Genomic DNA, 12,283 nt, shown 5'->3' with positions numbered 1-12,283 from the left:
TGATGTAAGTTTGATCTCCAGAATTTATTCATCTTATAATTTTAGCTTTTACCTTTGTAAAAAAATTTTATTTATTTTGAGAGAGATAGAGCGATTGCAAGCACACAGGGAGTGAGGAGGGGCAAAGAGAGAGGGAGAGAGAGAGAATCTTGAGCAGACTCCCCACTGAGTGTGGAGCATGACTTGGGGCTTCATCTCACAGCCCTGAGATCATAACCTGAGTCAAAACCAAGTGTTAGAGGCTTAACCAACGGAGTCATCCAAGTGCCCCTACCTTTTACCTTTTGGTCAACATCTCTCCATTTCCTCCATCGTCTTAGTCCCTGGCAATGAATATATATTTCAAAATATTACATTATATCCCTTAAATATAAACAATTTTTATTTGTCAATATACCCCAATAGAGCTGGAAAAATTGTTATATGGCAACACAAAGTAAAATAGTGTAAGGGCTATGAATGAGGTATGGTGGCAATTCTCTAGATGTTCACAGGAGAGAGAGATTCTTTTTGTTTGAGCAGGGGAGGAGGCCATAGTAGAGGAGGAGGTTTCTGTGGAGGAGTGTTAGGTAAAGTTTCACAGGGAAGGTTGCATTTGAGGGCCCTTGAAGGATGGGTACGCAGAGTCATCTTGTGAAGATGAGGGGATGAACTTTCTAGAGAAGAAAAGCCCTGGTGTAGATATATCTCTCCTTGCCTTATATCTATCCCCAATATCTTTCCTGAATTATCCAGTTCCCTACTCTAGTCTTTACTATCACGTTCTTCCTCTAAGCTCTTCATTACTGACACCAACTTGCAAATGTTATGTCTGGGCTCCAAACCCACTTTTTGTGTCCCTCCAGTACTACCTGGGACATATCAACCTGCTTTGACTTCAGAATGACTTTCAGAATGGCCTTCCCTGGCATACTGCTAGAGCCTGAATCCTTGGGACACATTTCTTTTCAGCCCTTAGCTACCTTCTCTGCTCTTTGGGTCTGTTAGTCCTCTTGCTATTCTCAGAAAAACCACTACAGAAGCTCTAAAAGCATGTCCTATGGGAAGGAGACCTGCCAGGAGTCCAGAAAGATCTGAGCCATGCTCTTCCTGGCACTGCCTGGCACACAGGGGAGCTTAACAATCTATATTGATTGTTGGATGTACGAATGACCCTGTTTCCTAATGGACTGAGTCCAGTCCATCTGAGCACTCAGTAACATGCTACCTGTAGTAGGCATGTTTGCTGAATAAATGATGAGTTTCTAAGTGTCTGAAATGTCACCATCTGAGGTTAATTCCTTTGGACCAGTGATGGTCTTCAGCCTCAGGGGTCACATGTGAAAATGCAAACACCTTTAATAGGGCTAAGTCATTATCAGCCATTAGCATTTTCAGGGAGATTAGCAAATGATCAGCTAAGGGAAAGCCATTGACATAGAGAAAGGGAGGGGGAAAGAAGCCATGGGCAGAGACACTGTCCCAGTTTTGAGCTGGAGGATGGGGCCTGGGCCTGTGCTGGACAGGAATAAGCTGAAGGTTGAAAGGCAACATTCCAAATGTGCTGTGACAGGGGCTGTGGTCATTTATTAAAGATGCATATCATTCTTCTCTTCATAAGCCTTCAGTGGCTCCCCACTGCCTATGGAATAAAGCCTATACTTTTTAACCTGGCATGTGAGGATCTGTTGTCTGCCTTCACTTCTCACCACTCTCCTCATTCATATGCCTCAGCCAGGTTCACCAGATAATACTGTTTACTGTTCCCTTCCTCCCCACACTGCTGCCATTCTACCTCTGGGTTATCCCTCATGCTGTTCCCACATTCTGAAACGTCCTTTCCTTCTTCCCTCTAATAAATCCCATTCTATCTTCAAGACTTGCTAAAGTGCTGCTCCTTCTGTGAAACTTTCCCTGACACCCCCAGTCAGAAGGAATCCCCTCTTTCCTCTGTACTCGTAATAATAATCATTTCGCAGTACTCACAATATGTTGAAAAATAATGTTTCCAGCAAGCTCTTATCTACATCCTAGAGAGGAAAGTTTTGAATTGAGTTTGATTGTTCCATCTTTAATGTATTCAGTAAGAACACCATGCAGTCCTATAGCATTTTTCTTTCTTTCTTTTTTTTTGTTATTGAGATATAATTCACGTGTTGTATAGTGATTTTATTTTTATTTTTTTGCTTTTGCATTTTGTTTGGTGTTTCCAGTTTTTTTGTATTTTTTTATTAGAGTTTGATTTGGCAACATATAGTATAATACCCAGTGCTCATCCCATCAAGTGCCCTCCTCAGTGCCTGTCACTCAGTCACCCTGTCCCGCCGCCCACCTCCCCTTCCACTACCCCTTGTTCGTTTCGCAGAGTTAGGAGTCTCTCATGTCCTGTCACCCTCTCTGATACTTTCCACTTATTTTATCTCCTTTCCCCTTTAATCCCTTTCACTATTTTTCATATTCCCTGTATGAATGAAACCATACAATGTTTGTCATTCTCTGGTTGACTTACTTCACTCAGCACAATACCCTCCAGTTCCATCCACATTGAAGCAAATGGTGGGTATTTGTCGTTTCTAATGGCTGAGTAATATTCCATTGTATATATATTGTATAGTGATTTTAAAAAGAATGATATTTCATTAGGCACCCTGTATGCTTGTAAAAAAGGCACAAAAAGTTCCAATTCCCCTTATTTAACAAACAAACTGGTCCAGGTGGAGTGACTTGCTTGAAACTATACTGTGAACTCATTGCAGAGCTAGCATCAGGGCAAGGTGTTTAAATCTTCTGAGCTCTAGTCTTCTCATGTGTCAAATGTAGGTCCTTGCATCCTTCATCTAAGTATAGAGGAGCGCAAAGGGATGAGGAATGTGGGTGTTTCAGGAAGTGAAGTGGGTAAAAGAAAGTGCAAGTATATGGGAGTGAGAGAGGTGTTTGGCTGGCAAAGTTGCTCTGTTCTAATTTATCATTAAATTTTTGGCCTTTCCTCCTCAGGCTATGTTTTCCACTAATCGTGGGACTGTTGGAGGCTTCTTCTTGGCAGGACGCAGTATGGTGTGGTGGCCGGTAAGTTTTCTCTGAAAAACTACTTGCTTTTTTTTTAAAAGCTTTTATTTATTTATTAATCACACACACACACACACACACACACACAGAGGCAGAGACACAGATAGAGGGAGAAGCAGGCTCCATGCAGGAAGCCCGATGTGGGGTTCATTCCTGGGACTCTGGGACCATGCCCTGAGCCAAAGGCAGACACTCAACCGCTGAGCCACCTGGACGTCCATGGAAAACTACTTGCTTAACTACAATATTCCCCATATTATAGGAGGCCCTTTTATTCTTGGCTTTTGGTGGCAGTGATTCTTCCTTCCTGCCTTAAATCTCCAGTAATGGGCCTTCTCACCAGGTCTCTTGGTTACCCTTAATCCTTTATGGCAAGGGAATATCCTCTACATAAATAGTGCTTGGAATCTTTGCAGTATGCATAGAGAAGAGACTGCACCAGGTGGACAGTGTGGAGAAGCAAAAAGAGCACACAAACTGAAGTGATCTTGGGCAAATCTGAGCTTCCATTTTTGCATGTATAAAATAGGGATGGTGATATTTAGTTTCCAGGAGCGTTATGAGAAATGGATACCCCGTATGGGGTGGAAACACAATAAAGAGTAGTTCTTTTACTACCTTTTAGTTACTTTAAGTCCCATGGTAGAGAGACTGTCTTACCTTGGGAACCTAATGCAATGCCTAATACACAAGGGAACCTCAATAAGTATTCAAAGAACAGATGGAGGAGGAGCCCCCTACTGTTCCTACAGGTTCCTTCATCTCTTGGAGGATTTTGTGTATTTGAGAGGTATTTTTTTTCAACCAGCTTCGTTCTTTTTTTTTTTTTTTTAGAATAGGTGTTTTTATTTTTTTTATTTATTTATGATAGTTACAGAGAGAGAGAGAGAGAGATGCAGAGACATAGGCAGAGGGAGAAGCAGGCTCCATGCACCGGGAGCCTGATGTGGGATTCGATCCCGGGTCTCCAGGATCGCGCCCCGGGCCAAAGGCAGGCGCCAAACCGCTGCGCCACCCAGGGATCCCCCCCCCTTTTTTTTAATTGGAGTTCAATTTGCCAACATATAGCATAACACCCAGTGCTCATCCCATCAAGTGCCCCCCTCAGTGCCTGTCACCCAGTCACTCCCACCCCCCGCCCACCTCCCTTTCCACCACCTCTTGTTTGTTTCCCAGAGTTAGGAGTCTCTCATGTTCTGTTTCCCTCTGATACTTCCCACTCATTTTCTTGAGAGGTCTTTTTCTCGAAACTCATACATGGGCAGAATTATCTCAGTCAAAGGACATATGCATGTGTGGAAGAGAAACTGGGAAGCACCTTCCATCTTATCAGCTCAGGGCTCTGCTGGCTCATCAGTTCAGTCCAATGACCATCTCATCAAAATGACTGGTTGACCAAGTTGGCCAAGTTGTGTAATCCCTGGACTTAAGATACAAGCAAGACTGGCGGGTGAAAGAGGTGGGTAATGAAGCATAGAAACAATTAGAAGAATGTGATAACTCTGAGTTGGTTAGAGGAAGAGAAGAAAGTAAAAAGTGTCACTGTCAAATGCAGAGCATGAGAGGAGTTGCAAGGAAATCACACTACACCCTGCAGTTGGCCTTTGATCAGCTGTTTTGGGATGGATTTTAATAACTGGAATCTTCATAGTTGCTTGGGTTATCCCTTAAGTCATATCTGCCTTATCCCTAAGGTGGCCAAGAATACTGAGCAATGCTGATTTATATCATGGCTTCCTTATGGTGCTCCCTCTTGACATATCTTTTCAAGTTTTATACTTTGATGTTTTCCTAAAAGCTGGTGTTGAAGAGGCAGCTCTGGTCACAAAATTCAAGACAAGGCTAGGGTAGTCCCTCTAGAACTGCGCTGTCCAGTATGGTAGCCACTAGTCATGTGGGCTATTTAAATTGAAATTAATTAAATAAAATAAAAAATTTCTTTCCTCAGTCATAATAGTCATATTCCAAGTGCTTAATAGCTACATGTGGATAGTGTCTGCCATATCAGATGGTACAGATCCAGAACGTTTCCATTTTTGTAGAAAGTTTTATTGGACAGTATGCTGTACAGATTTCAGAGCTGAGGTAGATGAAATCTTAGTGGTCTTGAGATTTACTGAATTAGAGAGCTGAATCAGAAGTTTACTTTAGTTATTTTGAAAGCAGTGCACCCCCCCCATCTATTTTAGTATATGTGCTGCCAAAGCAAGCACAACCCCAACCCCATCTAATGCTTCACTGCTCTCTACAGTAAGCCTGCCAAGTACTCATCTGCCCTCAGTTTACATCCAGGCCTCCTTTTTTTCTTCCCTCCCCGCACTGTGACAGGAAACTCTCACATCTCTTTATGTAAAATTTCTAGGGCTGATATACTGGAGGTAAGACCTCAGCTTCTAATTTCTGAGTCAGGGAGAAGCCAGTGAGAGTGGAGGGTAGTGCGAGTGGGACAGAACCATCATTAAGAGATATGCATTTTTGTCTAGTCCTAGGAACACATCACATCTTAACTAGCAATGATGTCTTTCTTCCTGATAGCACCTGGGAATGGGTCTGGGCTGAGATTTGGTTGTTAAGAGAAATTAGCCCTACCCAAAGCATGTAGAGTTCAAGGTTCATGTGGGGTTTCCTGTGGGTGTTGTTTTCCTTAATCATGTTTCAGTGTTGGATTATTCTAACAATGGAAAAGCATGGCATCATTCTTCTTTTGTACAGAAGTCACTATTTCCTTGATTGGGCTGAAATTCAACTTCTTCTTCCAACAATGGTTTCCATCTAAGGCTTTGTGAGATTACATTAATGATTTTTACATTTTAAAATTTTATTTAAATTTAATTAATTAACATATAGTGTATTATTAGTTTCAAGGGTAAATTTCAGTGATTCATCAGTTGCATATAACACCAGATGCTCATTACATCACATGCAAATGTAGTAATCTGAAGGGGCACCTGCACTCCAATGGCTCTTGTGTTATAATCAACCAACCAGTAGCATACCATAGTTTAAGTGGCAATGTTTTTTCTTTCTTGGTGCTACATGTATGTCTTACAGTAGTTGGTGTCTTAGATTCAATAAAATATGCTTATATTCTAAAATAGTGTGTTTTAAAAATATATTCACTTCAGAAGTACCTCAAAGCCTGCCCATTCCCTTCTTCCTGGCAAACTGACTTTTATTTATTTTATATAAGGAGAATCTGCTAAGATTTTATTTGAGAACAAGGTTCTGCTAATTTGTAAAATTTAAAAACCGTTAATGTAGAAGAAAAATAAGCATAATCATTTTCATTCTAAAATTTAAAATGGTATTAAAGCACTATTGCAATGCAATACACATTTGAAAGAAGGGTGAGCACTGGGTGTTATGCTATATGTTGGCAAATTGAACTCCAATAAAAAAATTTTAAAAAAAGAAAGAAGGAGTTAAAGGAAGATACAGCATATGAGAAGACATGAATCTAAGTACTTTCCCCTCCAAAATTGAAAAGGATTTTAAACATATTAAACATATACATATAAATTTCTCTTTATATTAAAGTACAAAATCAGTTCAATCCTATCTATCAGGCCTGGAAGTTCATAACTGGAATATCACTTCTCAACAGTGCAGGCCCAAGGAGAAAATCACAGGACTACAGTCTTTCCGGAACTCACATCTCTGTCAGAAACTCTCTAATGGGACACTTTGCCTCCTTAATCTGCCTTTAGCCATGTCACTTTGTGTTTTAGGAGGAGTGAGAAAATACTTTTTTGTAGTCACCCACAAAAAAAGTAGGAGGAAAAAGGATCTTGCAAAGTCTGACAGGAGATTGAACAGGGAGGCCAGTTGGGGACATTCCTGGGGCTAGGAGACTTTGTTTTTTTTTATTTTTATAAATTTATTTTTTTATTGGTGTTCCATTTGCCAACATATAGAATAACACCCAGTGCTCATCCCATCAAGTGCCCCCCTCAGTGTCCGTCACCCAGTCACCCCCACCTCCCACCCACCTCCCCTTCCACCACCCCTAGTTCGTTTCCCAGAGTTAGGAGTCTCTCATGTTCTGTCTCCCTTTATGATATTTCCCACTCATTTTTTTCTCCTTTCCGGGCTAGGAGACTTTGAAAGGAGCAGTTATGACGTGTAACAGGTGAAGATTTAGGAGCTCTGGAAAAATACCCCATTCTTTAAAAGTTAATAAGGCTGAGAGAGAGAAGTCATTTGTGCCTCAGCCTGGGAATAGAAGCGAGGGACAATTGAAGAGGAAGAGCAAACACTCTAGGGTTGGGTTACAAGAGGAGGCAGCTTACACAGGGGGCCAGGCAAGGAAGCCTCCAGAACCCTGAGTCATGCGTGAGCAAGCCAAGCCAACTGAGTAGTATGAAACCATACTTTTGTGACTGGGATGATTTGATGGCTCAAGATTCCCTTCTGTGGTTGGCAGCTTTAACAAACAGCTGCCTATGTGCTATGACTATTTGGGGATCTGAGAGATGGGAAATCAGGAATGTGAGCATTCAATGGCAAATTCCCTACTCCTTGTCTAGTGGTAGCAGAAATTATTCAGAGAGTCTGGGCCACAGATACACAGCCCAGTGGTGAATTCTTGTTTTGGAGGAGGATTTGGTTACATTTACCATAGTCAGCTCCAAGGGAGTGGTGGGATATAATGGGGTTGAATAAACCCTTTGACAAACCCCTTCAATCCAAAGATAAGCATTCCAGAGGGAGTGGGAACCTCACAAGGAACCAAAGGACTTGGCTTGTCCAGCCTTGTGACATTGGGCAAATCATTAACTTCTCTGAGTCAGTCTTCTCTGTGATGGGGGATAGTCAGATTGAGCATCTCAAAGGCTCCTCCAGTACTAAAATTTTAAGAGTCCACACCACAGAGGAGGAAACAAGAATGGGTTTGGGCATACTATTCAGTCTATTGCCAAAGAGGATCTTGAAAATTGAATGGCTGTGGGTCTCTCAATAAACACAGTTCCTTTCCTTCTTTTATTATTATTATTTTTCTTTTTTTTTAAATAAATTTATTTTTTATTGGTGTTCAATTTACCAACATACAGAATAACCCCCAGTGCTCATCCCGTCAAGTGCCCCCCTCAGTGCCCGTCACCCATTCACCCCCACCCCACGCCCTCTTCCCCTTCCACCACCCCTAGTTCGTTTCCCAGAGGAGTATATCTTAGTGACTTAGGGCAGGGGTTGACAAATTTTCTCTGTAATGGGCCAAATAGTAAATATTTTGGCTTTGTAGGATATATGATCTCTGTCACAACTATTCAACTCTGCTATTGTAGCATGAAATTAGCCATGGGCAATATATATAAATGGATGGGCATGACTGTGTTCTAATAGAACTTATTTCTTTTATTCATGATAGACATAGAGAGAGAGAGAGGCAGAGACACAGACAGAGGGAGAAGTAGGCTCCCAGTAAGGAGCCCGATGCGGGGCTTGATCCTAAACCCAGGATCACGCCCTGAGCCAAAGGCAGATGCTCAACTGCTGAGCCACCCAGGTGTTCCCTTAATAGAACCTTTTTTTTTTTTTTTTTTTTTTTTTTTTTACAAAAAGAGGCAGAAGGCCAGATTTGGTCTATAGGCCCTAGTTTTTGACCCTTTGTTCAGGTCTAGGCTCTGGAGTCAGGCTGCTAGTGTTCAAATCCAGCCTCTGCCCTTAATAGCTGTGTGACCCTGTGTGAGTTACTAAGCATCTCTGTGTCTTACATTTATTATCTCTGTAATGGCAACAGTAGTACTTACTTGAGATTATAGTGAGGACATATGCACAGTAAATTTTCAGGCTTAAAAAAATAAATTTTCAGGCTTAGCTCTTGTTTTTCTTTTTTTCAACTGAAAACTTTTATTTATTTTATTTTTTTAAATTTATTTTTTATTGGTGTTCAATTTGCCAACATACAGAATAACACCCAGTGCTCATCCCGTCAAGTGTCCCCCTCAGTGCCCGTCACCCATTCACCCCTACCCCCCGCCCTCCTCCCCTTCCACCACCCCGAGCTCGTCTCCCAGAGTTAGGAGTCTTTATGTTCTGTCTCCCTTTCTGATATTTTCCACCCATTTCTTCTCCCTTCCCTTCTATTCCCTTTCACTATTATTTATATTCCCCAAATGAATGAGACCATATAGTGTTTGTCCTTCTCCAACTGACTCATTTCACTCAGCATAATACCCTCCAGTTCCATCCACTCAACTGAAAACTTTTAAAGGACTATCATCATATCCTATCTGAGTGGTCCAGCAAGAATAAAGATTAACCCCATGGGTTGCCCAAATTCATACAAGATAATTACAGAGCTATAGCTTTTTCTGTTTTTCTTATTATTCAGGTTCCTTTCTTCTTATCCTTTGGGATGGAAATTTGTGAGATCAATAAGTATACTCTAAAGGTTTATCTGAAAACAAGAAATTCTTTCCTTTAGGGTTAACCAGAGACTCTGATGAAACTTTTCCTTGAGGAAAGAAAATAGCTTTTTATACTTACTAAACTTTCTTTTTTTTTAAAAAGATTTTATTTATTCGAGAGAGAAAGAGAGAGAGAGAAAGAGAGAGGCAGAGAGAGGCAGAGACACAGGCAGAGGGAGAAGCAGGCTCCATGCAGGGAGCTTGACATGGGACTCCATCCCAGGTCTCCAGGATCACACCCTGGGCCGAAGGCGGCGCTAAACCGCTGAGCCACCTGGGCTGCCCTTTATTAAACTTTCTTGAGTAAAGTATATCTGATTTGATGTTTAAGTCTTTGAATATTAATGATCAAATCAAAGTTCATCTACTTAGGATGCTACTGGGGTGGTCTTAGAAAAGTCTGACAGGCCTTAGGCCTAGATGGGAACTCATGAATGAGAGAGAAAGAACATGAACTAGGCAAATGGACACAGGAGAGGCAGAGAGTTCACCAAGGGGGCAAAGCTCAGGAAGATAGGAGACCAAAGACAGACAAGTACTTGACCTTCATAAGCCTGGGTAGAAATGACTACCAAGTCCAGTTGATTCTTTCTTCCTGTTCCGATTATTTTCTACTTGCATGTAGCTATGTGTGCTTTTGTTTATCCCAGGGCTGAGCCTATGTTTTTCTTAATCTTTTTTTTCTTCTAATATTTAGTCCAGGACCTTGTGTTAGTGTACATTTGAGAAATACGTGCTGAATTAAAGAAATAGGAGGGAGGAGAGGGACATGTCTTTAGATACTCATGCTGGATCCCCTTGTGGATGTCTACCTAACAGACAGCATGCAGCATGCATTGCGTGCAGCAGCCTGCATTCTGCTCTCTGGAGGACTGGCTACAGTAGAGTGTAGGCAGTGGTAAGAATTTAGGAGGTTAGGAGAGTGGAGTGCTGGGTCCAGGTCAAAGCCTTCTCCAGCAGTGCTCCACATTTCTGTGTCTGTGTACAGAGAACATTTTTTCTCTTCAGATTTTTTTTTAAGGCTCGTGGTAGTAAAACTGGAAAAGCAAACTGGCTGCAATCAGAGTGCCTGGTTTCAGCCCTCATTGGATTCCTTGGAAAAGTCTGGTATTACTATGCTTCCTTACTATCTCAAACATTTGGTTTTTCTCAGGTTGAGTTAAGATTTTGCAAAACTTGGCTGTTCCCATACATATGTATCTCTTTTGTAGTGAGAGCTTAACGTGGCAGTTGCTGCCTTGTTTTGAATGGCCTGTTCTTGCTCTTCTTCTTCTCATTTTCTTCTTCCTCTACTGCCACCTCATCCTTCCCCTCTTTCTTCTCTTTCTTTCCTCACTTTCTCCCCCTTGTCCTTTTTCCTCTCTCTCTTTTTGGTGGGACCATTTCCCTGCCACTCTTTATGGCTTAATCTCCTCTGAGGAGTTCCTCTGATTAAGACACAGCCACTCACCACCCCACGTATTCTTCGTATTCTCGGGCATCAGTTCTTAGCCAATTTCCTGTCACCTTGTTGGTGCATAAACTCCCGGTTTCTTCTTTCTCTCTGGATACCTTCCTATTTTCTAATATATTAGCACTTTCCCAGACAGAGAAAGGAAAAAATAAATTATAATCAACATTTCTAGTTGTTTGAAGTCAGGAGAATGCCGAAACTATTGGCTAAGATGAAGACTTTGGAGTATTTGTGTTAGAAATGTATCTGGGCTTTCCCTTTCTACCATTGGCATGGCACATTTTAGGTCATCTAGAGCTATATGTTACTCTTTGGGTAAATTTTATATTAGGGAGATTGCTTAGAATTGGGGCTAAGACCATGGGCTCTGGAACCAGACTTGAACTCCCCTAGTTTTGAACTCCCCTATTCCTAGCTTTGTAACCTTGGGTGAGTTACTTAACCTCTCCGTGTTTCAGTTTCCTCATCTATCTTAAAGAGTTGTTTTGAGGATTCAGTTTTTTATAAATTTATTTTTTATTGGTGTTCTTTTTTTAATAAATTTATTTTTTATTGGTGTTCAATTTACCAACATACAGAATAACACCCAGTGCTCATCCCGTCAAGTGCCCCCCTCAGTGCCTGTCACCCATTCACCCCCACCCCCCGCCCTCCTCCCCTTCCAACACCCCTAGTTCATTTCCCAGAGTTAGGAGTCTCTATGTTCTGTCTCCCCTTCTGATATTTCCTTTTTTTTAATAAATTAATTTTTTATTGGTGTTCAATTTACCAACATACAGAATGTTCTGTCTCCCTTTCTGATATTTCCCACACATTTCTTCTCCCTTCCCTTATATTCCCTTTCACTATTATTCATATTCCCCAAATGAATGAGAACATATAATGTTTGTCCTTCTCCGATTGACTTACTTCACTCAGCATAATACCCTCCAGTTCCATCCACGTTGAAGCAAATGGTGGGTATTTGTCATTTCTAATGGCTGAGTAATATTCCATTGTATACATAAACCACATCTTCTTTATCCATTCATCTTTCGATGGACACCGAGGCTCCTTCCACAGATTGGCTATTGTGGACTTGCTGCTAGAAACATCGGGGTGCAGGTGTCCCGGCGTTTCATTGCATCTGAATCTTTGGGGTAAATCCCCAACAGTGCAATTGCTGGGTCGTAGGGCAGGTCTATTTTTAACTCCTGGAGGAACCTCCACACAGTTTTCCAGAGTGGGTGCACCAGTTCATATTCCCACCAACAGTGTAAGAGGGTTCCCTTTTCTCCGCATCCTCTCCAACATTTGTTGTTTCCTGCCTTGTTAATTTTCCCCATTCTCACTGGTGTGAGGTGGTATCTCATTGTGGTTTTGATTTGTATTTCTC

The 12,283-nt window shown here is 41.5% G+C and overlaps 1 protein-coding gene across 1 annotated transcript in view; it reads left to right on the top strand.

Annotated features, from left to right (window-relative positions):
- The window catches only part of SLC5A1 (solute carrier family 5 member 1), a 72,712-nt gene that overhangs the window by 4,513 nt on the left and 55,916 nt on the right, over positions 1 to 12,283 (top strand). The window contains exon 2 of the mRNA XM_055323362.1: positions 2,974 to 3,045. Within this exon, the coding sequence (XP_055179337.1) occupies positions 2,974 to 3,045 (72 nt within the window). The remainder of the gene's footprint in view (positions 1 to 2,973; positions 3,046 to 12,283) is intronic.

Source organism: Nyctereutes procyonoides, unplaced genomic scaffold (genome assembly GCF_905146905.1).
Source record: "Nyctereutes procyonoides isolate TBG_1078 unplaced genomic scaffold, NYPRO_anot_genome, whole genome shotgun sequence".
In the NCBI taxonomy this organism is placed as follows: domain Eukaryota; kingdom Metazoa; phylum Chordata; class Mammalia; order Carnivora; family Canidae; genus Nyctereutes; species Nyctereutes procyonoides.
Note: the sequence above shows the minus strand (reverse complement) of the source record. Positions and strands in the feature narration are given on the sequence as shown.